This window comes from Ciconia boyciana, chromosome 1 (genome assembly GCF_034638445.1).
Source record: "Ciconia boyciana chromosome 1, ASM3463844v1, whole genome shotgun sequence".
Classification (NCBI taxonomy): Eukaryota; Metazoa; Chordata; class Aves; order Ciconiiformes; family Ciconiidae; genus Ciconia; species Ciconia boyciana.
In genome coordinates, this window is record NC_132934.1 from 197,070,592 (window position 1) to 197,098,162 (window position 27,571).

The 27,571-nt window shown below is 46.5% G+C and overlaps 1 protein-coding gene across 1 annotated transcript in view; it reads left to right on the forward strand.

Annotated features, from left to right (window-relative positions):
* The window catches only part of FLT3 (fms related receptor tyrosine kinase 3), a 31,795-nt gene extending 13,386 nt beyond the window's left edge, over positions 1 to 18,409 (forward strand). The window contains exons 9-24 of the mRNA XM_072857444.1: positions 651 to 816; positions 4,787 to 4,893; positions 6,030 to 6,141; positions 7,837 to 8,015; positions 9,289 to 9,401; positions 9,501 to 9,633; positions 9,723 to 9,827; positions 11,152 to 11,262; positions 13,325 to 13,478; positions 13,836 to 13,966; positions 14,351 to 14,475; positions 14,844 to 14,966; positions 15,600 to 15,711; positions 15,795 to 15,894; positions 17,202 to 17,307; positions 18,275 to 18,409. Coding sequence (XP_072713545.1) covers positions 651 to 816; positions 4,787 to 4,893; positions 6,030 to 6,141; positions 7,837 to 8,015; positions 9,289 to 9,401; positions 9,501 to 9,633; positions 9,723 to 9,827; positions 11,152 to 11,262; positions 13,325 to 13,478; positions 13,836 to 13,966; positions 14,351 to 14,475; positions 14,844 to 14,966; positions 15,600 to 15,711; positions 15,795 to 15,894; positions 17,202 to 17,307; positions 18,275 to 18,409 — 2,012 coding nt within the window. The remainder of the gene's footprint in view (positions 1 to 650; positions 817 to 4,786; positions 4,894 to 6,029; positions 6,142 to 7,836; positions 8,016 to 9,288; positions 9,402 to 9,500; positions 9,634 to 9,722; positions 9,828 to 11,151; positions 11,263 to 13,324; positions 13,479 to 13,835; positions 13,967 to 14,350; positions 14,476 to 14,843; positions 14,967 to 15,599; positions 15,712 to 15,794; positions 15,895 to 17,201; positions 17,308 to 18,274) is intronic.
* The last annotated feature ends 9,162 nt before the right edge of the window (positions 18,410 to 27,571 follow it).

Genomic DNA, 27,571 nt, shown 5'->3' on the forward strand with positions numbered 1-27,571 from the left:
TCTGAGCAGGAGCTGGACTAGACATCTCCAGAGACCTCTTCCAATGTGTATGATTCTGTGATTTTTACAGAGCTGATCCTAGCCCCACTGATGCCTTTAGGACAGCCTCCTCCCACATATGTGTTTAGATGGATAAATAAAGGAGCAGCTACAAGACTCATTTGCAAAATCTTCAGCTCGTTTCAGGGAAGGAGAAAGAACTACTATGAACATCTGATTATGCTGGTGGTGCCTCCTGGTTTTGTTCCCTGTTAGAGGAAAGCCAGGAGATGCAGCTGTTAACACCTAGAACACACACTTAAGCCAAACCAAATAAATAATGGAGTTGTTGGGTCTGTGGCTCTGTAGGGCAGATGGGGGAGAAATGTTGGACCATTTTGGAAGGGCTCCGGTCTGATCAAATGTGCAACTTCAACAGGCTCAGATAATTTCTCTGCAGCTGAACACAGTGACATCATTTCAATACTATTTTGAAGCATTATGTTATTTTGATTAACAGGATGCCCTTTGTGATGTAACATGGTGCTTTTGTTTGCTTGTGATAACCAAAACAAAAAACATACAGATGTCAAAATTCCTTCATTAAGCAGTCCAGCCTTTGTAATATAATATCAATATTTCTTTTTTTTTTTTTTTTTTTTTTTTTTCAGAAAAGGGATTTATAAATATAACCAACTCTAAAGAAGATTTTGAAATTGGTGAGGAAGAGTTTTGCTTCGAAGTTAACTTTACAGCATATCCACCAGTTAGATGCATGTGGCTATTTTCCCAAAAAACATTTCCATGTAAACAAAGTTACAGTGTGGATGGACGCAGGTATTTGAATGTGTTGGAATAATTTCATATAATAATGTTTCCTCTTTATATCTCATTTGGACCGCTTACTGTCCATGTTTTGTACTCTCTTTGTGTTTTTAAAATGTGGATGGGCCATGTGATGAAGCTGTGTTAACAAAAGGCACTCAAACATTATTTTGGCTTTCAACAGCAGTTCATGTAGATAACTTCTAGAACCACTTTATTCTCCATGTTATAATAAACCCTTTGGTAAGTTATGTATCTAGCAACCCTTTAGTTTATATGCATTTTGCCATTCCCTTTCTCTCTGACATAATTTCTCAGTTACAGATCTGTTGCAGTTTTCATACTGGATCACAAGTTCTACATGTTCCCCTTTTGTCATCCTGTTCTTGGTGATGTTCCCAGTGTCTTTCAAAGTGCCCCGTAGTTTCCCAGGCTGCCGTTAGATCCATTCGGCTCTGCCTGTGCCACAGAAACATACCGTTCTGCTCATTACCCAGGTCATGTATTCTTCCGCTGCTGCAAAACATGTTTTGAATAAACCTGTTAGTTATCTACCTTTTCTGTTATTTCCTACAATGAAGTTCTGGCATGAATCCTGTTTAAGGCTAATGTTTTCTCCATTCCCTAGGCTTTCTAATTTCTTGATAACATTATCTAATTTCCTTCAGAGTTTCTTTCAGAGTAGTCCCATGGCTTTCAAGGTAACAGCTCTTATCCACCTCAATGAAAATAAAGCCAAGCTTCTCTTTTAAAGTTTTAGCTTTAAAACCAAGCAGGACCTAGGCAGGAGTTAATGCAGCTGCACTGATTTCTTCTCCTGTTCTTAAAACCTCTCTTAGCATCTGCATAAAACTGTGTCACAGCCTTGATTACGCTTTTTATTATTTCTTTCCTTAGTATTCTGGTACACTCAATTTTATCCACTAGCGTGTCAAGTCATCTTTGCAACAGACTGGCCTTTTCATCTGCATCAGATGGTGTATTGGAGTCAGACCTTCATGAGGTTCAGAGACAGCTCAGTTCAGATCATTAAATTGACATCTCCTGGCAATGGCCACAGGAACTCTGTCCCTGCTGATAAAGTGAGGACTGTCGGCAAACTTTGATAGCATTGGGTGGGTGTTGGTGACTAATCTGCAATGCCTGACATGGGCTAGGCAGATCTGTTCTTTGTGGTCAAGACTGATTTTGGAAATGAAGTCTCAGGGGATGGCCATGAGCATTTGCTCATCCTTGTCCAACAGGTACCTCCCTCCAGCTGATAAATCCAAGTTGATTTGCTTTGCAGCTGGTACAAACCTCTTCTCACTGCTTGTAAGAGTAGGAGTCAGTTTTGCTTGGATGATTGACAGCTGGTGTAAATTCAATCCAGATAAGAAGAAGGTGCTACAGACTGGGCCAACAATAACAATTTTGAGAACTCTTGAAATAGCTTAGGTAACCCTCATTATTTGGTAAGGTGCAGTTGCTGGTGGCCTGGGATTTATGAGTCACTTCAGATAGCCTTTGCAGCCAGAAGTGGCAGTTGCTGAGTGCTGATCACCACCTGCCGGACGGGGAAAAGTCCAGCCTGTGTCCCTGCAGCAGCGCATCTGGGGCTGGCTCAGCCCCAGCCAGCCCTGCACTGGCCAGGGCCACAGACACCGCTGCCTCACCACCCCAAGCATTGCTGGAGCTTGGTCTGAAGGCTGCTTCAAACAGACAACTCAGCCATTCATATGACTATGATGTTGATTAAATACTTTTTTAAAACATTTTCATTTTAGGTAGTTATACTTTGCATTTACTTATAATTCTATTTATTTTATGGAAGAATACAACTGAGGGAAAAATACATGAATTTGGTGATTATTTCATCTGACAAGTACATTATTCTGTACAAACATCCCCTGCAGCTACCCAGTTTTGGCTGAATACTAGCATTGGATAGACACGTCTCCCCTGAGGAAAAAGAGTAGGGGTAGATATTTCATTCAGTTTGAAGTGCCCAGAAGCAGCAAGGGGTAGGGAGGTCAGGGGATTCTGCCTACAAGCTGTAGCACCACAGATTTCAATGTCATTTTAAAGCAGAGGGTTTCTCAAAACAAAACAAAAAAGGTCATCACATACCTTAACGTATTGTGAGGCTAACTTTGCGTGTTTTAGTTGACTTCTGTATAATCCCATCTCCCATCACTTCTACTTTATTCCTTTCATATCCTTTTTCATTTCCTGTTTTTCTCTTTTTTTTATTTCTGCCATTTCCTTATCAAATTGTTCCTCCTGATTATAGATCATATTAAATTTCATTAATTAACTCTGTCCCCTTCTTTAGCTTTTAATTTCAAGTCCCAAGGTTCATCTCTCCTGTCAGTGCCTTTATGCGTTTTCAGAGATTCCTTCAGAATTTCCATTTTCTACTTGCTTTTGTTGTCTCTCTGTTTTAGCACACTGCTGATTTTCACTTCCCCCCTAAGAGCAAATGAGTTTTTAAACACAGAATGATCTCTGTTATATTTATAATATTTATCTCACATCCCCTTATATTTTCAGGTATCAAAGCACTCTTTTTAAATTATTTTCTCATTATTTCATTAGGATTTAATCCTTCAGACCTAGGATTTCAAAAGCAACAAATGATTTGTGGTTTCTCCTGCCGTCAGTATCCATTTTGAGGCAGCTTAAAAGGGGTCTGATTTTGAAAAGTCCCTGAGTACAGGGACATCTTTAAAGCCATTTCAGATTAAGACATTCAAAAGTCAATAAGTATATGGAGGTGTTGCCTTAGTCAGAAGGCAAAATTGCCAGTGGCTTCAATGTGAGTTTTCTTGCTTTAGAATTGCAAGGTGATACTTGGCGTCTTAGTTCATTTGTATGTATCTTGCTTAATGAGAAACACCCTGATTTTAGTTATCTAGATTTCTTGTTCCAAGCTCATTACTGCTTTCTCTTACTTTGCAAATTACTGGTATATGCTGTTGTTTTTCTGTCTGCTTCAAACTACCTGATATGCCTGCTTGCCTTTACCACTAAAGTTGAGTTGGGGGCCTCCTACCCAGTCTTCCTTGAGCAGGCTGCTAAAACACCTGCCCCTAAAATGCCAGCAACTAAACCTAAGAAGAGATTTTTTAAAGTGCTCTTCTAACATTGGTGAGATGCAATAGCTGCCATTTAAATATGACAATTGTCCTGATGATAACCTAGTCAAAAGGACAGAAATAGGATGCCATCTCTGTAAGCTTATATAGTCCCTTCTCCCTGCCTCATCCCATGTCCCATAAACCAGTGATTCAACAGGTCAGTCGTGCAGGAATCTTTAAGTCTCTGCAGTCCTCCGTTGTTAGCTTCTGCCCAGGAACTCGTTAGAGCCCTCCCTCACCATTTCCATTGTCACAAGCCATTTCCTGCATGGTTTGGGTCTTGGTTTGCTGCCATTGCCATAGTGGTTAGCAGAAGGCTGGCCTCTCTCCTGCAGAAATATCTTGATGGTTGGTGCTTTTTCTCATTGATAATGAACTTCTGATGATGATCTCATTTCTGAGTTTCTGTCAGATCCTTCCATTTGGAGAGGTTTATCTCATATGATCCTAGCTGTCGTTATTATTTCCTAACACTGTTTATCATATCAGCTAGAAACTCCCATCAAAATCCTTTGGAGAGTAGAGAGTTTGATCCTGTGCAGGTCTTAGCATCTGTGCCAGAATGTGTTATATACCTTGTCGTCTGATGGACTGGTAAAAAAATTGCACCCTGACAGCCTAGATGCACTCCGGAAACTATGAGGAAAATTGCAGAATGAAATCAATACTGCAGGAAAAAAAAAATCATCTTATCAAAACAGTTACATTCTGGGGATTATATTCTCTAATGAAAAATAATTTAGTCTGGATTCCTCATTAGAAGATGCTGAATTGTTTCAAACGTATATATGAGTCTTGACTACATTTAAAATATTTTTCAAGTCAGTCTTTTGTCCTTTTCCTGTCTTTTCTTTGCTCCACAGCATTTCATCAAAGTTCTGCAACCATCAGCACCAGTCTGGGACATATGTATTTTATGCTGAAAATGATGATACGGTCATGACAAAAAAATTCACTCTGTATGTGAGAAGTAAGTGAGAAAACAATCCCTGTGAAGATTTGTCAAAGTCTGGGATTTTGCCACTGATATAAATGGAGCTAATATGTTGCATTTCCCTTAGTATTCCCCATTTCATTTACATAGATTTATTGTTAAAAACAGAGGAGCATGAGGCAAAAAAGAGATTCTCTGTGCTGAAATCCAGGCACCGGGTCGGAGAAGGATGCCAGCTGCTTGTGGGTCATGTTTCTTGTGTTGGTCAGGGATGGAGAACAGAGGAAGGAGGAGGAGGAAGTTATTAATTTTTTTTCTCCTTCCTTTAGTCTGCAATAACAGAGAGGGCAGAATATGAGAAATTAGTCATATACTGAGAAAATTAATACTTCCTAAGAAAACCACAAAACCTGGGAGCTCAGTAAAATACAGTGACTGTATTCTACTCTACAGAGCCAGAATATATGCGACTGCTGTAGAGACCACATGAGACACACAGTGAGAGGAAACACTTATCCTCATCAGGTGCTAGCTTTCTATGGTGTGTTTATGTCATTTTTTTTCCTAATGGCATTTGTGAGTTAAGGCAGTTAGTCTGGACACCCTTTGGTGTGTGACACATATGTAAGGGCTGCACTGCCTCATACGCCCCTGCCCACGATTCGCACACACGTGCAGTCTTGGCCAGTGCTCTGGGTTGTCTCAGTTCTGCCACGTGACTGCAGCATCTCACCCTTGCTCTAGGTCAGGAAGCATTATTTATTATGTATTATTTACACAGGGATCCTCTGTGCACTTGTTGTACAAGCCAGACAACCAGAACTGGGGTGTCAGGGGAGTCCTAGGGCCAACTGCTTGCTCCGAGTCAGAAAAGCAGAAGTCAAGACTTCTAATTTCATCTCTGCCACTGTTTTGGTCTGGCTGTGCCCGTACAGAGAAGTGGCTGCTCCCCTTGCCTTGCCCACACTGCCATCCCACAGAACCAAGGTGCGGGGCTGGAGGAAGGAGGAGAACTGAGGGCTGCACCCAGCTCTCACAGTGACATGCGGGTGGGTTATTTTGAAAACACAGAAGCAGATCTTGGTCTCAGCAGGTGTAGCATTGCCGCATAAGTGTAAAGGGTTTTGTCACTGAAGTGCTGACAGAAATTGTCTCGTGTTATCTTGTTGCAGGAAAGCCTGAAGTAACGATGCAGTTGTTGTTCAAGCAGATCTCCTGTGTTGCTGACAGTTACCCTGCCTCATCCTGGGTTTGGAGGAACTGTCCCGAACTGAACTCATCCAGGTAGATAATTTTCCCTCTTTTTGATTCATTGCAAAGACCATATCTGAGCTATCCTTGGTTAAATGAAGACTCGCCTGTAAGAAACTAAGCGTAACATGCACCCTCAACCATTTGTACAAGGGGACATGGTGGCCCACTCCAGGGGAACCAGATCACCAAAACTAGGGAAAGTTTTCAGGTTTTTTATTGGCATAAAATGAAGTCTATAAAGATCTGTATCTCAGGCTCTTTACGCTGAAATAAACCCCCCTGGGTTTATATCAACAGTTAGGTAGTTACAAAGTCCAATCTAAGTTTTTCTCTTGGCCTGCCAAACTTAGAGGGCATTCAGGGAACGCATTGGTTAATATGGGCTTGGTTAATTGGTTAAACTTTGGTTAATATAGCTGTTACAGTGACCTGTAACCAAAGCCAGTAAAGTCAGTGAGAGTGTTTCCAGTAAAGTTAGTGAGAGTGTTTCCATTTCCTCTATTTATTTAGGGCAATGAGTCAGGCCCTAAAATTTCAAGAGATGCTGAAACAGCTTTGAGCTGTTTTATGAACTCTGCAGTTTTTATTTTAGATGTGCCAAAAAACTAATAATCCCACGGTACAGAAGACTACTGAGTCAAATTATCTTTTGGAAGATTGTGGATAAAGCTCCAAGTATTTTAACCAGATATAAAAAAATTATCTAGACCATTTTCTCATCCATATCTCTGAAAAGGCTTCCTAACATCAATCTGTTTGTGCAGAAATGGAAGAGGAAAGAAAACATCCAGCTAGTGAGTTTAAAATACTCCTTAAAACAGCTTTCTGGAAAGAAAATGCTGTGACATTTCTTTTCTTGGGAACTTTCACATGTAGAAGCTAGTACTATGTGTAGAGCTGAATAATTTTTATTTATTTACTTACCTCCTCATTTATTTATGTGGACAGTAAATTAGGCAGTAAGTTGATGAATGATAGAAAAGCTAAAAGTCAAAATTATCTCTGTGTGGGTTTCCTTTCCCTCGAGTATAGCGTTCCCTCTTTCTACATATCAGGTCTTACATAAGTCATTAATACAGGGTGGATGCTCTCCATCTTGAGTGAAAGAAACTTCACGGCTGAAATCACATACGTTCAGGGAAAGGAGTTAGAACTTTTACTGTGGGTTCATTTTGTATTTATGTTTTAGTAGCGGCTCATTTGGAGCTGCTCAGTGGTTTGAATGTTTGTGGTAAAGGTGAAACCAGTGGGAACAGATGCAGTAGGGGGGGTCATGTCAGCTGTGAAATTGATGGAGGTCCTAGAGGTCAGGGGGTGCAGGTGCCCCACCAGGTCAGTGGTGGAGAGTGGGAGCAAGCCCAGTGTAGGAGGTTAGGGAGCCCAGTTCATCCCCTGCTGACCCTGTCATGTCCATCACCAAAAAATGAGACTGGCAACTGGTCTGAAGTCTCACTCTAGCAGTGACAAATAGAAAACAAGCCCATCTATCCCTCCCTCCCTCCCTTCCAACACAGGCATAAGACATGTTTTGCAATATCCCACCTTCTCCCTTGGAAAATGCCACTGTGAGCCAAAAATCAAAACTGGTCTGCTTTCTTTTTCAGCATCTATCCCTCCCTCCCTCCCTTCTAACCCAGATGTAAGATGTTTTGAAATATCTCACCTTCTCCCTTGGAAAAAGCCACTGTGAGCCAAAAATCAAACCTGGTCTGCTTTCTTTTTCAGCTGTGCCAAAGAAATCACTGAGGGGATTCACAACTTCTTGCCAGAGAGGAGATCCCTGGGGTCATGGATTTCAAGCAGCACTTTAGATGTAGAGGAGACAGCAGCAACCTTCTCTGTTGAGTGCTGTGCAAACAATTCTGTTGGTTCAGCCTGCGAAAAGAGTTTCATTAACCTGTCAGGTACCCTAAGCCAGTGCTTTAGCACAGGTTTTCTCAATTAAAGCTGGTGTGGTAGAACTTAAGGTATTTTTTATCTGGCTAAATGGCTGACCATGCAATGGCATTGCAGGTACAACACAAGCGCTGTGTGTATACAGTGTGGGAAATGGTGGGTGAATGGGAGATGCATGTCTCTTCTCTGGTCCCAAAGCAGGGGTCTCCCTCGTTAAAATGAGCAGAAATTTCACATGGATAGAAAGTACAGGATGGAGCCATGGCAATATTGGGGTCTGCTTTTTTTATTTCATCTTAGTAATCCCTACCTGAAACCCAGAGGCATCAGCTTTGGGAAGAGCTGAAGCCACTTTGGTAGCTGGTGGCAGGTGTTGGCTCTTGCTCCTCTCCCAGAGGTCACTGCGGTGCTGCCAGAAAAGCCCATGGGAGCTCTCGTCACCCCATGGAGGTCATTGCATGCCCGAGCAAGAGCATGACTGAGCCAGCAGACCCACTCAAGGGACAGTCCCTGTCTGGGAAGCAGGAGCAAGTACCAGGGGAGAGACCTTGTTAAACTGCTGTAGGCAGGTGTCAGAAGACTAAGCCCTGGTTTGGGAACTTCTGTGCAGTACAGAGATTTCCTTTGTCATGGATGAACAAAATGTTTGCTGCTTTTGACTATAGCTGGGAGAAGCTGTGACAACTGGTAGAGTATGAGCATTTATGTTGAAGTTACAATAGAAAGTAAGCATAATACTTCGCTCTTAGAAACTACTACAACATGAGGGTAGGTTTCATGTAACACTCACCTACCCACCGGCACCTGATAGCATGGTCCTGACTTGTTAAGAGAGTTCCTGGCTGAGCAGCAGAGCAATGCTCCGAGCAGGCTGTGTACAGTTCATCCACTGATAACTAGTGCTTCAGTATCTGATGTACATTGCTTGGGGGAAGGTACAAGGAGAGAAGGGAGACATGATGAGAAGAGGAATTGTTTATTCCTGTTTATGTTCACAATGTCCAATCCATGGATCACACCAACACCTCTGTGCACTTAGATTTATTAATTGGTGTAGTATTTTTTTGGAATGAAAACAGATGTCAGAATTACCCAGCACTTAATGCCTTCTGCCCAGCTCCTTGCTTTGCACATGGCTCCACCTCATTCCCCACGCAGAGGAGGCTCAGGCGCGAGAGGATCGCAAACTGAGAACTGACCAAGCCACCATGGGTTCTCCTTGCACCTTTAGCTGTACACACGAGCTCTGATTCAGTGGGTAGTAACATGTGTCTCTTAAAGTTGCAGGAGCTGTTTCTTCCCCCCCGGACAATGCTGCATTTTATGTCTCTGTTGGATTTTTCCTCCTATTGATCGCTTTTTTGTTTGTCCTCATTTTTCACAAATACAAAAAGGTAAAAGAAAACATAAATACCTGCCCCTTCTTCTTTTGTTCCTACCAGGCTGTTTCTTCTTCTCTAAGACTTATTCCACTTTTTTTTTTTCTTCCAAAGCAATTTAGATATGAAAGCCAGTTGCAAATGATTCAGATGATAGGCCCATTGGATAATGAGTACATCTACATCGACTTCAGAGAATTTCAATATGATCTCAAATGGGAATTTCCCAGGGAAAATCTGGAATTTGGTGAGCAATCCACAAGACAACGCACAATGCTGGAGTAGTAGCCTGTGCTGTAGCAGCTGCAAATAATATTGGCATATTGTGTCTTGTAGGACAGGTCCTTGGTTCTGGGGCTTTTGGGAAAGTGGTGAATGCAACAGCTTATGGAATTAGCAATGCAGAAGATTCAGTCCAGGTCGCAGTCAAAATGCTAAAAGGTATGATAAACTCTGGGTGCCTTTCACAAGCAATGATGTATTCTAGTGGCTCCAAAGCAGAAGCAGTGTTGGAAATCCCTTTATATACAGACTTGTAGCAGTTACACCTCACAAATGCTTGGTTTCAAAATCCCTTCAAAATGCTTTCAAAATCCTGTTTCAGTTTGGAAAGGTATTGCTGAAGTGCCTTCTTCCTGCACTGTGTGGCATTTTGTCCTACACCCTGTGTTGATCTGTGTTGTGTGGGGAAGGATGGAGCTGCTTCGCTCTAAAGAGGACAAATGCAAATTCATAGTACGGATTAGCCTGCTGGTCACATTGGTGACTCTGTGGACTTTGGTGTAAGGTTCCTTTTTCTTGTAGTGCTGTCTAGCTATTGCACTCCCTCCGGTGCCTGAGCTAGCTGGTTTGCAAAACTTTCAGCACATCTTCCTATAGTCTTTTCTTCTTGATGACACAAAGCAATTTCTTTCCATCCCTCCTTATGGGTCAGGCTTCTTAAACCTCTAACCCTTCTTGCTGCTTTGTTCTGGCCACTCTCCAAACTGCCTTGACTCCGCATAAAAGCAGTGTCCAGAAGCGAACCTCCCCGTCAGCAAGCAGAGGAGGAGGGCTGCCTCACTGGGTCCCAAGTACCACAACCCTGTTAACACATAACAGGATGAGCTTCACATTGGTGGCAGCAGCAACAGCACCCTGCTCACCTGTGTGCCCACACAGTCCCTTCCTGCCAGCACTGCCATCCACCTCTTCATCTCCTATTTGCACATGTGCATCAGCTTTATGCTTCCTTGGTCCACTCCTTTGCAGTTGTCTTTATGGAAGTTCATCTTGATCATTTGGGTTCACGTCCCCAATCCACATGAGATCATGAGGACCAAATGCTCGCTGAAAAACAAGCCTAAAGCTATTACCAAAACACAGGGTGGCCTTCTTAGCTATTGGATCGCAACTCGTTGTGTGCCATATGGCTGTTGAGACATTTTTTTCTCTTAGCATTTCTCTTCAACAGGGTTGACTGCCATTTTTTCTGTGCTTGTGAACACCTTAATACAGTGCTGTCATTTCTTGCCAGCCTAAGAATGACAAATATTAACATTTTATGACTGCTTTCCCAAGCATTCAAATGATACACACTCGCACACACATTTATTTTCCACCTTTGGCTAAATCTTTTTATACTGTACAAAAATTTTTAGGATGTTTCCAAATGTACTTTCCATCCAATTAATTTGAAAGGAAGACTTCCATGTCACAAAGCGTCACAACCATTTACATTTTTAATTCTTTGCTGGAGATTTCCAAATCTGTGTTACTTTTACAGAAAAACCTGATGCTTCAGAAAAAGATGCTCTAATGTCCGAGCTGAAAATGATGACTCACATTGGAAGCCATGAAAATATTGTGAACCTACTAGGAGCTTGTACTGTATCAGGTAAGTTGTGGAAAGGTACCAATTAAAATGTTCAGACTAACAAGGACTCCTGAACAGAAAAGAAGTATCAAAAATTGATTACTGAAAGCAGTATTAAAAACATCCAAGCCATAATCAATCACCTATTCCTCAGGCTGCTGTTCTCCTCTCCACCCCTGAATCCTTTCTTTGCCCAACCAATTTTGCTGTTCTGCGCCAGGCCAAAATAAGATGAAGATGAAATTAAATCAAAGTTAAGGCCATGAATGTGTACAGAAGTGGGTCCTTTCTAATCGAACCTGCATGAAGTGATACAATAGCCCTTCTATAGAAGAGGTTTTCCTGTTACAGTGGTGATGGCACTGATACAGGCCAGTTTATTAAGCGAAAAGGAAAAGCTTATCTGGTGTAAGGTACCTTTGTATCCACATGATTCTGTTCACGTAAGAAATTTTACTTTATTTTTTTAAAATCATGTGGCTCACCAAACAAGTGAAGTTGTAGAAAGAAAGGGAAAAATGGCTAAAGGCTAGACAGGAAAGAAAAGAAACTGAAAAAAGAGCGGGGGGGGGACGGACGGACGGACACACCCATAGAAAGAAGAGGAGAGAAGTGAATAATGAAAAAAGAGACAACTTTTTAAAGGACTGAATGTAAAAATAAACTGAAGATGGAAAGAACTAAGCAAAGATGGGCTAAGATGAAAGTGGCAAGATATTATCACTAATTAATTATTGTGTGACTTGTGATATCCTTGAGGCAAAATACATGGATATTCCAGTCCCAAGAACTCCCTCTCTGGCCAGTCCAGCAGTGAACAGGAGCGGGTGGAGAGAGGCTAAAGAACAGATCACCTCAGGGAAAGGGCAGGGTTTACCCAGTGTTTGCCCATATCATGAACTGTAACACCTTCCACTGAAAAACTTGACAGATTTTCTGCCACAGATATTAAGTCAGAAAGACCAAAGATAACAGTTAACTCTTGTTTCCCCAGTTTGCATCAACAGCAACACTGTTGTGCAGAGACATTTGAGGCATAAGAGGAAAGCAGAGAAATAGATCGTTGGTGGTGGCTTTAGCTGATTTGAAACTATAGAGGCTGCCACTGCCTTCTGGAAAACTCAGCAAATGTGATGGTGTATGCAGGACAGCTGCAGGGGAGACCTGCTCAGGCTGGCAGGGTAGGGCAGGGGACACTTCCAGCCTTATCCAAGTCCCGTGCTCAGAAGCATTTACATGGCTCTCAAGACTTCACATCCATCCTCTGAAAGACTTTACAGACTTTTCACAGTGTATCCTACCTTGCTTGACAGGGGCCTTCTGGCAGAAATGTCCACAAATTCATATTCAGTCTTTCTGAGCCAGAACTGGTGATGCCAGTGTAAAACTTTGCAGGGGTGATGTGTGACCACTCTGAGCTCTTCCTGGACCACTCGCTCTGCTCCTGCTGGCTTGTCATGGCTTTCCTCTGAGCCTGCCTGCTGGGGAGTTGGAGATATTTTTCCTTTCTTGTGAAAGTGGCCTGACCAGTGGTCCACTCAGAGACATCCCTTTGCAAGGTCTTTCCCTCCTATAGGTCATCTCAGCAAGCACACTTGGGTTTCAGGTGGCCTTCGTGGAAAAAAAAAGGATATTTCTAGAGCATGAAGGTAGTGCAAATAAATGAGAGGGCTTAGGTCAAAGGATAACAATTCACGCCATCAAGATAATTAGCAGGGGTCATCTTTTGCTTGAACCATGTATGGTTTAGACAATGTGTTGCATCTTTATAGCCTGTGCTATCCTCCCCAGTGCCATTGGTATGGGGAAGGATGTTTGTGCCTTCATAGGGATTTGCAGTCCACCTTGGGAGATGCACCACAGGGAAAAATCAGCTACACAGACTTTCCAAAGGGACACTACAATCAGTAATTACAGTCAGTAAACATTACCTGCCCATCAGTACAGGTTATCTACCTGGGACGGGAAGATGCTTGGGACGTTTAATACAGATTAGTCCTGGGAGAAGATGAGGCATCATTAGGGCTTTAATGGGGAGAGTGCTATAGATAGCAGAAGGCATTTACATTTCCAACTATTTCAGGACCAATCTACTTGATATTTGAATACTGTTGCTATGGTGACCTTCTGAACTACTTGAGGAGCAAGAGAGAAAAGTTTCACTGGACACTGACAGATATTTTTAAACAGCACAACTTCAGCTTTTACCACAATATCCATTTGGACCAAAATTCCAGGTAAAGCATTCAGCAACAGTTTAATACTTTATAAAGCTACTGTATCCTTTTAAGCTGCATTCTCAGCTGTGCTGTAAATGGGTGAAATTATTGAATTCTTGAGAATGTGCTTTCACATACTTTAATAAGCAATGCCTTGGGAGGAACTGAGATTTGATTCTCCTTATGATGTTCTTCACACTGGACTGCAAAAGACAAGCAATCTGTTGTCTCTCTTTCCAGTTTTGAGAAGACTCATGTCTGTGCCCAGATTTTTAGTAGCAATAAGTGATCATGCTTTTTCACTGAAAAACAGTTTATGTGTAGAAGATTATGTGATCTACTGTGTGTAACCTTTGAAAATGTCACCCACTCCAGGAAGGGAACTCACCTGAAGTACGGTGTGAATACGACTCTATGCAGAGAGGCTGAATTTGAAATCACACAAAGAAGTCAAAACATAAATGTGACATCTGGATCAAATGGGATTGTGCTGTATTCTGAGGAAGGTAAGAGATTAGTTGCTTTTAGCTCTAGTAATTCTGTTATTATTGTATTTATTATATTATTGATCTTACTAGATTAGATTCGGTGACATAGGAGGCCCTTTTCTATCATATGTCTCTCTTCCCTCCTCGCAGGAATTTTGCTGGAGAAGGATTCAACACCACTTATGACCAGAAGCTTATGTTTCTGGTCATGCTATACATACTATTTGAGTATGAAAATAGTCTTTCCTTTATTTTGTGTCTGAGCAAAGGATGCAAAAGATGGATGCTCTTTGTGATGTTGTTCTTGGTAGGAGCATGTGAAAATCCTTACAACAGTCAGTGGAATTAATCAGAGAGTGAGGAAGCCCATGGAAAACTCATACTTTTGGTTATTTTTTACAGATAAAATTAAGCATGCAAGCAGACAGATGGATGAAGAAGAGGATCTTAATGTGCTCACTTTTGAAGACCTTCTTTGCTTCTCTTATCAAGTTGCCAAAGGAATGGAGTTTCTTGAGTCCAAATCGGTATGGTGAAGGGTAGCAACTTGTTTAGATAGAAAAGACGGTAAAAATAGGTCAGTCTATAAAAGGGAGACTGAAGAACAGAGCCCCACAGTGGCAGGCTTGAACTATACCTCCTTCCCTGGCTTTACAGTAAAGCCTGGATTGCAGTTTTAGGCATGACCCTAAGTAAGAACTGGCTGCACTGCACACTTCTGCCTGCTCTGGTCCTGTCCTTTGCCACGAGCAACCGGGGACTCTCCAGCTGTTTTTTTCTCCAAACTGTTTGAGTGGAAGGAGGCACCAATTCAGAGAGCTCTGTGTGAGACAAGGGAATTATCTCCTTCTGATACCAAATGCTACAGAGCATTAACCCATCCTTTCCTTCTAAGTGTATTCACAGAGACCTCGCTGCCCGGAATATACTAGTGACCCATGGAAAAGTGGTGAAAATATGTGACTTTGGCCTTGCCAGAGATGTAGTGAACGACTCCAACTACATCGTCAGGGGCAACGTAAGTTCCTGAATGCTCTCTATTTTTCATACCAATGATAAAGAACCAAGAAAGTGAAGCTTTGCATTTTCAAATTCCTTGTTAGCTTTATAGATATGTGTACAGACAGTGCAGAAATACCACTTTTTCATGCCCTTGGCAAATGCAAATTCTTAGCTTATAATTAACCTAATCAAGCTAGTACTGTAAATGAGATGGTACCCATATCCTTTCTAAAGCGCACTGAAACCGTTGATGGAAGTGCTGGGAATTGTTTTCTGTTATGGACAATAATAGTATAGGGACAACAGCATATGTGTGGGGTACACCAGGTCCTCCAGCTATGTGAAGAAGTACAGGGTGGACATCTCCATCTGAGCTACTCATTCTGGAATTCAGAGGAGGGAAGAAGGCTCTTCCAGGGCTGAGCTCATCTCTTCCTTAACTAGTCATCTGAAATGGATGAGATGAATTGGCTCCTTAGAAGAGCCTATTTCTCTTTATAAGGGAAATTTAAAGGGGCTACTAAGAGAGGCCTAGCTTTTTACATAGCAAACATGAATTGATCCTACTCAAGCAATGAGAACTACAGTGAGTCATCTAGAAAGCCTGTGTCACAGCATGACCTGGCCTCCTTTCCCCCTGTCTGTACAGGCTCGTTTACCAGTTAAATGGATGGCTCCTGAAAGCTTATTCGAGAGGACGTACACAATGAAGAGTGATGTCTGGTCTTATGGAATATTACTATGGGAAATATTCTCTTTGGGTATGTTCTGTAGTGCAACAAAAGAGCACTGCTTGGTCTTGGCAGCTTCTGAACTAACATGCATTCTCCAATATTTTCCACAGGTGTAAATCCCTATCCTGGTATTCAGGTTGATACAAACTTCTACAAATTAATACAAAGTGGATTTAAAATGGACCGACCATATTATGCTACAAAAGATGTGTAAGTGTATTTCCTGAGTGATGCACAGCATGGGAATTTATATTTACTAGGTCACTGTTTGTATGACCTTTTATTTATTGTACACTGTACCTTGCTCAAAAAAAATCACAAAAGGTGAGATTTTCCTCTACCTCTGAAAAAGGCTGCTTGATCATGTAGGTTTTGTCCTAAAGCAGAAATGATCAACACGAAAGGTTATGTGTGTTTGAAAGGACTAATTTATTATCTGTATTTAATTTTCCCACGGAACTTCTTGTTCTCAGATCACAGACTTCTTTTTATTTTTCTTTTTGCAAAAGCTATGTTATACCATATTCATTTTGGATATTAGCTAAATCTTTGGTGATTTTTTTCCTAAACTTTTTTTTTAATTGAGCTTTAGCATGTTTGATTCAGTTCCAGGAGGCTAGGGATCCTCTTAGAGAGAAACCCTGCTAAGGAAGAGTTGACTGGAGCTATTCCTGTGCTCTCAGCACATGATTTTCAGCCTATGTCTCTGTGCAGGGGTGAATTCTGCCTAGAGGCGGACCCCAGAGGACAAGAGAAGAGAAGGTGATGGGGATCTACAAGACCTGGAGCATGGAGGAAAGGGAAGGACTTTAGGTTGTCTGAGCTGTTCTGGCAGACATTTTCATAGGTGGCCTAGGGACTCAGTGCCTTGCTATGGCACTGTACTGTTCTCATCCTCTCCATGCAGAGACTGTAATGGCATTAAAGGTACAGGTGAATCTGACAGATTCACCCAAGAAAGATTGCTGTGGTGCTTATAAATATCAGGGAATATGTTGACCTGGTAAGTTTGCAAGGGACTTTAGCAGCTAGGCACTGCACTGGTCCCTGATGAAACTGTAAAATCGGTAAGGTGGTGTTTAAACTTAAGAAAGATTTTTGTGATGTCAAATTCCACAAAAAGACTCGCTGTGAAAACTGTCCTCAAGACTACAGAGTCCACAAGGAGCAGGTTCAGCCCAAGAGTCAGACAGGAATTTTCTTCCTACCATTTTCTTTATGGAAGCTGGAAAGCAAGGTTGGCATGCCAGTATGTGGCAGCCAGGGTGAAATCCTGGCCCCAGTCCTATGAGGAGGATTTTGCGAAGGACTCCAGTAAAGCCATGTTCTTCATTTCACCCTTTTTCCTCATCTTTCTGTATCTTTTCCTCTGATGCAACATGCTAAACCTGGTCTCTTTCTATGAAATCATTCTGGTGCCCTGTGATTCCCATCCAAATTCTGCACTTCCATGTAGTCACTAACAGAGACTCCAACAGCTAACATGTTTTCTGTAACATGTTTTCTTGCTCCTGCAGCTATCACGTGATGCAGTCCTGTTGGGCCCTTGACTCCAGAAAAAGACCCTCTTTTTCTTGGCTAGTTTCCTCTCTTGCCTGTCAGCTGGCTAAGGCAGAAGGAGCAGTAAGTAAACAAAGAAAGAAGAAAAATGTTTTGGGGGTTATTTTGTAGCCCCATGTGAGCTGAGAAATAGTCTTCTGGTTTCTATTCAAGTGTGCCATTGTGTTATGGAGCTGTTCTCCAGGGATCTATGTAAGAGTTTGGGGAAGTTTTTTCTGCCATCAGAAGGAATCCTGACCTCCCTGATGAGGATTTCTTTCCTCCCACTGCCTGCACCAGGACTCTGGAAGGCTGAAATCTCTCAGCCTGTGATACAGGACTGTGCTTCCCTTGTGCAGGAGCCAGTGCAGTTGGCTTTGGTGATGCTGATAACTGCCATGAGAGGGGAGCTGAGCCCAGGCCACCTGCCAGGGATCTCATGGGGAGCACCATAGAGATGTGCTGGCACATCCTCACAGATGGAGGGCCGTATATCATTCTCAAAGGTCAAAATAATAAACACGAACTGAGGAAGTCATATTCCATCCTTAACAGACTGTGATCTCTTCCTCAGGGAGGATAAGCAACTCCTTTCAAAACTACCGATTCCTACCTGAGTATCCGCTCTGGGCTAGACACTGTTTCCCAGTGCAGTGTCCTTGCTAACCTTTTGGGATGTGGGGAGCTATGAACGACTCTTGCCTTTGCAGCCTTGAGCCTCTCTGCAGGCTGTTAGCCTAGTAGAAGCTGCCGAGCGTAGAGGCAAACTGATGAACAACTTCAAAGCACTGTACCTAGAAAAAAAATCCTCCTTTGCAGTCCAGTGCCCTTCCTCAACCCAGCTCTTTTTGGCTGGATAAGATCCATCTCACTTAGGCAGTTGTCTGAACTCCCTTTGGAGCCAGTGGGAAGTAACGGACAGATATGAGTGTGATTTTCCCTCAAGAGGAGGTGGGCTGTACCTTACAAGTGCCTGCTTCACAGGGAGAAAAGCAGTTTACCAAGTACAATAAGTAATAACAGAAGATATCTTTTATTTTCCCAATTCTAGGTTTACCAGAATACAAAGAAAAATGCTTCTACACATAGTTCCAGCATCAAAACTACACCACGTGTAAGCAAGGATGAGGAATCTCTCCTATCCCCAGCGGTGCTCCAGCATGAAGACTTTCAGGTTGAAAAATAATCTGGGTTCTGGATTTGACCTCAGTATTTTCATAAACTCAGTGTAGCATGTATGTTTTATATCACCACTAAGAAAAGAAAATGTTACCAACTGCTGCTCTATTCACATTTCTTATGGTCCCGTCCATATTTATGTTACTTTGAGGAGAAGACACAATTCATTTCTTCGAATTCAGCAAACACATCTATCACAGGAGAGAAGCAATGGTCTTTTTGCTGTCTTTCTACAACTGGATATCTCTTTTCTTGGTTTTATGTAAACGGTGTCTAATCAATGCATTGAATTCAGACTGTTCTTGCCATATTGCAAGCAAACACAAGAAAATCCATGCTTTTTTAGTCAATGTTTACAAGCACGGACTATGCGTCTAAAGCGAACCAGTGTGATTTCCAAAAGTGCTACTCACATCTTCATCTCCAGATGTCAGCAAGTGTTGGAAAGTCAGTCTTGTTTTACAAGGAACTATAAATCTGAGTGTGCATGGCTGTCTTATCCTGAACATCTCAATTGCTGTGAAGTTCCCAATAGGTGTCTAGTTCAGGTGAGCTCACTTCATTGAGCTTTAGGTACTCAGGTGGCCTCTAGTCATTCAGGCTACATTCTGCACTCGCTGACGAGGGCTGGGCACTTACAGCAACTGATTCCTTCTAGCTAAAATAGGCATCTAAAACAAGCAGGAGGAGTGATACTTGGAGATGACCTTCTGCCTCCCTGGTCTATAAAATCCAGGTGGCAGTCTCTAACTGGAAATCTTACTTCCACTGAGTTATAACTAATTCCACTATTTGGGCTTTGTGTGTTTTAGTATTTAATAAAAATGTTTAATTTTAAAGAAATTATCTTCTATAGCAATTTAGGAGTGTAATATCATCACTCCCAGCTCCCAGAAGTCAGCCTGGGTATATGAACCCTGCTGCAATAAAATGAGAGTACGTCTCTTTAGCTTTCTCCCAGACTCCCAGGACAATAACCAGAGGCTTGGTAGTTTTTTAATATAGATAAAAAGACACATTATTTTCATGATGATGTTTGGGGATTTGTAAATATGGCTTTTATAATGACTAACAGGATACATTTGTCTACATCCCAGTGAATCAAGATGAGAATATATTGGTTAATAGTTTTCTTCTCTTTTACATTTTACAAAATGCTAAGTGCAGTTAGGATTTTCAGTGGCAAGTGTTATAAATGAATAACTTGGGTAGAATACGCTATCACATGAACTGAGCTGCTCTTTACTAACATTGTCTGAAAATAATTAATGCTGTATCACAGCGATTATGAACTGTATATTTTTGTTAACATTGTTGAATTAGCAATGAATCATTGATTTTTTTAATCAGATATAAAGCACTGAAGAATAATTTGGAAATATAAAGATAGAAATAAAACTTCAACGTTGCATTTTCTGGAAAATATATATGTCTTTTAACATACTTACGTAACACAATTTTGAAGTGTTCGGCGACAAGGTGTCACTGCTCAGCACTGTTAACACACAGCCTGCACCAGCTGGAAAGTGAGAGCTGAGTGTCTTGTGCAGACAGGAGTTTTCAGCCACTGTAGCCTTCAGAGCTAGAGGAGCTTAATGCTGAACAGGTTGCATCCAAGCCTAGCTGGCCCTGGAAGCTAAGCAGATGTGAACTTGGCTCATAGAGGAGCAGATGGGAATCCCACGTGCTTTAAAACATGCCAGGGAGTTGTGTCAAGTGTTTTTCCACAAGATTAAAAAAGGAGTGGGCAGAGGTCATCTAGCCCCATCATTGCTACTGAGCTGAGACTCGGGAATATAAAGGCAAATAGAGAACCTTGGAGCTAACACAAACTCCTCTTGATGCACATGTGAAAAGCAGCTCAGGCAACATGGCACCCTGTGAGGAAGTGCAATCAGAAGAAAGACCCTCCTGTAAGGGCTGGACACGTGGCGGCTTGTGCATTTGCTATTCCACGCAGCAGAAAGGGATAAGCTACAGGAGGTATCCAGTGAAAAAATAGTATGTTTTAGGAGCACATTTCCTTTCCAGGATGCTTCCAACACAACTTAGCAAAGTGCTGGTCCATTCCTGCGGTTTGTGCAGAGCCACAGCCAGTGCTGTTTAAGGAGCAGTGTCATGATTCCTGAAAGAATGCCCACATTTCTCTTGTTGGGATCCAGACCCCTAATCTGTGCCTCCAGGAGCAGGTTCTCTGGAGAAAGTGCTGGATTCCCCCTGTACTGACTGGGGAGAGTTAAGCTTGCTTGAAGACCTCCAGCAGAGCTGCCATTAGTCTAAACTAGATGCATTAAGTCAGGGAGAGACTGACAAAGATTCAGTATTCATTAAGCCGGGAAGAAGAGGAACAGAAGGGGCTGAGGTCAGTTAGAAGTGCTGAAAGGCGAAGGACACCATGCTCTCCTTGTCAGCAGTAACAGAAAGAAAGAACAAGAAAGCAAGCTCTGACAAGCCAAACTGAAAGACAAGGCGCGCTGAGGAACCGGCCCTCATTTTCTTTCCCTTTTCCCTTCCAAAGCACACCGCGGAGCCTGCAGCCCGCTCCCGAGGAGACCTCCCGGCGGGACGGCCCCGGGACGCCGCGGTCCCCGTCCCGCCGCCGGAGCCGGCACTAGGTGGAGCTCCGCCACCGCGCTGCGCCGAGGCGGGTGCCGCAGCGGCTGGCGGGGAGGGGACAAGGAGCCGGGCTGGTGCTTAGCAGAAGGCCTGGGCCGGCCACCGCGCCTGGACCAGGGCTACAGGAGACCCGGGGAGCAGGGCTGGGGGTGATGGCGCCGGACAAAGGGAATCCACAGCCAAAACCTCGTAGCACTGACAGGATGAGCCAGGCACCAGCGCGAACCAGGCAGCCCCTCCCAAACAACTGTGCCCGTGTGTCACAGGCAGCAGATGCTAAAAAAACAGGAGGCCCTTCGCCATCTGGCTCAAGAGAAATTGGATGTGCTTCTCCAACACAAGTCTCACTGTCAGGTTTGGGACACCTGGGATGGGCTCTCTGAGGTCCCACTGGGAGAAGCTGGGGCCGATCATGTATTGAACCAGAAGAGAAGAGCAAAAGCGTCATGCAGGCTTGCAGTGGCTTTCAGTACACATGTTCACAGAGCTGCGTGAAAGGTGATGGAGAAATCCAAGGTCATATTTACTACAGAGCCATTTGCAGATATGTAATTTTTAAGAGTCCACAGTTCCGCTGGGAAATACTTTGGGGGTGCAGAAATCAAAGCAGGCTGAAGGTATGGGTATTTGCCATGCAGCTAGGCACACCATATCTCAGCCCCTTCTCCCAGACACTGAACTAGGTCAAGTACTCAGCAGCACAGGGCTCTGTCTTCCCAGCTAAATGCACTGCTGGCTAGTGAGTCGCTGCCTCCTTCCCTCCCCCATCAATGGCCAATTAATTAAGCCATGCAAAGTAAACCAGCTTTAAAAAGAGGCACAAAAAGACCCACCCAGACCTGTGGTTGAGGAGACTACAAATCACTTCAGAAAGCGGTGGGACCTGAGCCCAGCTCCTTCTCACCCTTGGTGAGCAGCCCAGCGCTGGGCTGTGGTGTGGTGGGGAAGGAGTCCCTTCCAGCCAGGCTGTCTCAGACCAGGGCCAGATTCACGGTTGCTGACATGCTTCCTGTGGATGAGATAAAACAGGGGGTCTGCTCAGATCAGGGATCCTGCCTTACAGGTCAGAGCCACATTAAAATTTAGGGGTTTAAGGCTGTGCTGGAAAACTGATAGACCAATACTCCTAGCAGAAATGTAGGTGTCTTGGGGTACAGTCTGTGTCAGATCTCAGCTGAGAAGGGATTTTGAAGCCCTGTGCTCCGGAGAGAGGTGCAAAAGTGGTGGTGCTCCTGTGGCCACCTCCACAGAGGCACATGCAGACTGAGGTGGGATTCAGTTCATTTAGATACTGCTTAGCTGGGATGGAACATGGGAGATCCTGGCAGTGACCCACTCCTCCTGCTACGTGCTGCCTACACCCACTCGTGATCCATTGCACTGCAGCTAAGCTTTGGCACTTAGCTGTGTCTGCCCAAATGTGCCCAGAAGTGCCTCTTCCTGCCTGCACTAGGGTTCCCCTCCCTCCATGCCCTATGCCATGGGGACATCACTGTCTTCCAGCTGAAGAAAGCCTGGACATTACTTCTAATCACAGCCCTCCAGTCCCACCAGTGCCATCCCTTCAGATCCTAAAAAGGAGGAGGTGCCTATCTCTAGTTGCCTGACCAACCTAGTGGCTTTCTATGAGGGAGTTACCACATCAGTGGACAAGGGAAAAGCAATGGATGTCATCTATCTGGACTTCCGTAAAGCCTTTGACACAATCCCCCACAACATCCTTCTCTCTAAATTGGAGAGATACAGATTTGATGGGTGGACTGTTCAGTGGATAAGGAATTGGTTGGATGGCCGCATCCAGAGGGTAGTGGTCAACAGCTCAATGTCCAGATGGAGATCAGTGATGAGTGGTGTCCCTCAGGGATCCGTACTGGGACCAGTACTGTTGAATATTTTCATCAATGACATTGACAGCGAGATCAAGTGCGCCCTCAGCACGTTTACAGGTGACACCAAGCTGAGTGGTGCAGTTGACATGCCAGAAGGTCGGGATGTCATCCAGAGGGCCCTGGACAAGCTGGAGAAGTGGGCCTGTGTGAACCTCATGAGGTTCAACAAGGCCAAGTGCAGGGTCCTACACCTGGGTCGGGGCAACCCCTGGTATCAATACAGGCTGGGGGATGATGTGATCGAGAGCAGCCCTGAGGAAAAGGACTTGGGGGTACTGATGGATGAAAAGCTGGACATGAGCCAACAATGTGCGCTCACAGCCCAGAAGGCCAACCGTATCCTGGGTTGCACCAAAAGAAGCATGGCCAGCAGGTCGAGGGAGAGGATTCTGCCCCTCTGCTCTGGTCTGGTGAGACCTCACCTGGAGTACTGCGTCCAGCTCTGGAGTCCTCAGCACAAGAAGGACATGGAGCTGTTGGAGTGGGTCCAGAGGAGGGCCATGAAAATGATCCAAGGGCTGGAGCACCTCTCCTACAAGGACCAGCTGAGAGAGTTGGGGTTGTTCAGCCTGGAGAAGAGAAGGCTGCGGGGAGACCTTATAGCAGCCTTCCAGTACTTAAAGGGGGCCTATAGGAAAGATGGGGACAGACTTTTTAGCAAGGCCTGTTGTGATAGGACAAGGAGTAATGGTTTTAAACTAAGGGAGGGCAGATTTAGACTGGATTTAAGAAAGAAATTTTTTACAGTGAGGGTGGTGAGGCACTGGAACAGGTTGCCCAGAGAGGTAGTGGAGGCCCCATCCCTGGAAACATTCAAGGTCAGGTTGGACGGGGCTCTGAGCAACCTGATCTAGTTAAAGATGTCCCTGCTTTTGCAGGGGGGTTGGACTAGATGACCTGTAAAGGTCCCTTCCAATCCAAAGCATTCTATGATTCTATGGTTCTATGATTCTAGTTTCCACCATATTCCTCCTGGAGAAGTGACTACCTACCTGCTGTGGACCGGGATGTCCTTTGGAAAAAGCCTCCTGCGGCAGGGGAAGTGGGCTGCGGGTGTCCTGGGTGCAGAGGGGCTGTGGAGCTAAACCCAGGCAGAGCCGGGGCAGGTCCCCAGGAGCTGAGCCGCAAAGGGAGTGGCCAGAGGATGGCAGTGTGGGCCACAGCCAGGAGCCTGGCCCTGAGATCTGGGCCTGGCCCCACCTTTCGCTCCTTTTGGGGCCTCTTTTCAGACCAGAAAAAAATGGGGTGAGACTTCTCTTCCCTCCCAGGAACTAGAAGAAGATAGCTGGGAGCAAATGGGAGGTGGTGGAGAGCAGTCAGGCACCAGTTTCTCCTTGGAGCCAAGAGGACTGTGGGACTGTTTTGGAGGGAACAGGTTCGCCCACGGAGGAAGAAGAGTCTTCTCCTGCCTTCTTACAGGCCCAGAATAAAGAAAGGCCCTCAGCCTGCTCCCTGCCAGGCCAAGGAAGCACTTGGCACCTCCCTGCCTTGGACTCCCACATTGCCTAGCACAAAATATTATCCACAAAACACCACGGCCCTGCAGGGATGTGTACAGTCATGGCCTTTGAAACCTTCGACCTCGCAAACAACAAACCGTCTACGCGGGCCAGAGCCACCCCGTGCCTTTGCTGACTGAACAGGTTTGCTGGATTGCGCCTGCTGTGAAACACAGGGCAAGGGAGACGGTGGTATGGGGCAGCCACCCCATAGCATCTTGCCATGGAAGGCCCTTGGGGGGATAAATCGGCAGGACTAGCGCTGCTGAGACGTGTGGGAGGACACGGCCACGGGGCGTGCATCACCTCCCCGCGAAGGTTACATTTCAAAGCGGGGAGAGGTAGGAAATGAATCAGTGAGGAAGGCAACGAGGACATCAGCGTTTATATTGCCCCTGAGGCGTGGAGGGGATAGCCCGGGGGCTCGCTGGTGGCAAAACGTGTGCAAAGCATTTTGCAGCTGGAATTTGATGTTTGGCTCGGCGTGGGAGTCAACACGCGCGTTAACAGCACCGTCCCGCCGGCTGGGCCGGGGCGTGCGGTTTCCCCGGGAGCAGCGTGACTCTGGGCGCGGGTTGGGGGGCCGGGGGGCACCCCTGCCTCGGGCTCCCCAGCCCGGCCCGGCCGTGCCTCGCCGCCAAGCCGAAAGCGTGCGGCTGGGGAGCGCCGCGCTCCCACCACGTCCCCCCCACCGGGCGCCGCCGGGGCCGGGCTGCGGGCCGGGGAAGATAACAGCGGCCCTGCGTGCTCCGGGGAGCGTCCGTACGGGGAGGGGGGGTGTCCTCGGGGAGCAGGGGGTGATAACAGCCGAGCCCTGGGCTCTCTCCCCGGGAGCGGGGCCGCACGCCGCCCGCCGGGGCCGGGGCCGGGGCCGGGGCCGCGCCGTCGGGGCCGCCCCGCGGGTGCGCGCTGCCGGGTGACTCACGACTCCCGTGACGGGATCAGGCCCTGGCCTTCCCGGGCGGGACATGACAGCAGGGTCCGGGCACAGGCGGGAAAGGCGGCCGGGGCGTGCACGGCGGCCCGGGGCGCGCTGGTGCGGCTCTCCTTTGCCATTTAATGGCGATCTCCTTGCCACTTAAAAAAGATATTTTTTAAAAAAGTAAAAAATAAACAATCCAGCCAAGGCTGGATTTCACTGGCCAGCAGAGGTGTCCAGGGGGGGCTCCGGTCGCGGTGCACCAGCGACTTCTAAGGGAGCAGAGCAACGCCCAGCCCTGTAAACAGGGCCAGATCCCGGCAGGGATCAGCCTTTGGTCCCCCCGGACACACCGAGCGTCCCTCCGGGAGGGTCTGGCCACTGGACCCGGGCGGCTGGGGACACCCCACCGGCCTGCGGCTGCAGGACGCCTCCGGTGCATAATACGGCTTTTCTTCCCCCTTCTCTCCTTACGTTCCTATTTCCCGGAGGGGAGCCGGGACGATGCGAGCTCAGGCCCGACAGCACCTGTGCGCAGAGGCGGGGGCGGCCGCGGCGGGTGCCGGTGCGGGGCGGCGGGGCCCCAGCCTGGCACAAGGTGCCACCCCCCTCCCCCGTCTCTGCTTCCTTCCCAGCAACGCGAATCCGCTCGGCAGCGAGCGTTTAGCATCTAACCCGCTCCTAGAGGCATGTGCTTAAACAAGCCGAGTATCAACCCCACGATAAAAGTATTGGGTTATTCTGCAACGTAATCTACATCAAAGCCTCGGGGGCTGCCGGCTTGAAAAGATCCAAGATGTTTTCTAAGTCCTTATCATGTCTGTGCTTAGGGGGAGTCATAAATTCCACAGGTCGGACTAACTAACACACGATCCCTCCTTCCCTTCTCTCTCCTCGGCCACCGAAGGGCTTTCAAGCAGGCTTTTTTTTTTTTTTTTTTTTACCTTGCAAACAAAGTTCCCGGTTCCATGTCGTTAAGGTGGGGGCAGAGGAGAGGATCCCTCCCACCCCACCCCGAGCTTCTCCTAAGTGACAGAAAAATAAATTCTTTAAGCCCGAAAACGGTCAGAAATAAAGATGCTGAACCCGCTTCCCTGCAAGGGTCCCGGCAAGCGGGAGCAGTCGGTGGAGGAGGGATCGCCGGGGCTGCGCGGCGCTCAGCCCTTCCCGGGGCTTTCGGGGACGTCTCTGGCCCGGGACGGGGGTCCCCGGGCTGTGCTGCCCGCCTCGTTACCCCGCAGCCCCGGGGCCCGAGGCGACGGTGAGCTCCCGCTCCGAAGCGAGGTGTCCGCTCCAGACCCAGGCACCCGCCGCCGCCTCCCCGGGGGCCGAGGGCCCGGCAGCGGGCAGCGGGCAGCGGGCAGCGGGCAGCAGGCAGCGGGCAGCGAGCAGGCAGCGCGGGCAGCGGGCAGCGGCGCCCTGCCCCCGGCGTTTCTCTCGCCATCATGCCGCTGACCTGACTCCTCCCGGGGCAGGCAGATCCCCTCGGAAATAATTATTTCAGCTCAAGAAGTAAGGCTGGGGCTGAAGGAGGAAGGCGGGAGGCCGGCGTCTGCCGGTGAAAATACAGGGATCAGCGTGAAGGGGGGAAAGAATAAAAGCTATTTCCCTGCAAACGGTAGCTCCGATCAGGCGTTTGTCAGCTTGAGATGCGCCGGGTCGCATTTCCCCGCTCAGGATCTAACGAAATAGGAAAAAAACGAAGAGAGGAAAGAGGGAGAGATCAGGGACTCGCCCGCGCTCCGGTCTCGGGGTCCGGTCCCGGGGTCCCTGCTCTTCTCCCGGGGCTGCGGCTCTGGGGGGGGACACACGACAAATCCTGCCCCAGCCGCAACGGAAGGAAGCCTGGCCAGCCCCCAGGCCCGCAAGCTCGGGATGTGCGCGGCGCGGGGTCCCTCGTATTTTAAGACAAGAGGGTCCCGGGGGCAGAGCGTCCCCCGCCCCAGCCGCCCGGCAGGTCGCTGCGGCGGGCCGGGAACGGGGGACAGCTGTGCGGCGCCGGGGGATGCTCCGGAGCATCCCTCCGCGGGGGCCGCGGGTCTCGCCCCCTCCTCGCCACCCGCCCCGGGGAGGGCACGGCTGGCAAAACCCCGTGTCCCCAGTCCTCCCCGTGCCCGGGGGGGCTGCTGGGATCACTGTCCGACGGGCAGAGGCAGAGCCGAGCCGGGAAGAGCGGAGCGGTGCGCTCGCTGCGAGGCCGGGCGGGCGCGGTGCTGCCCCGGAGCCTTGCCCCGCTCCTCCGCCGG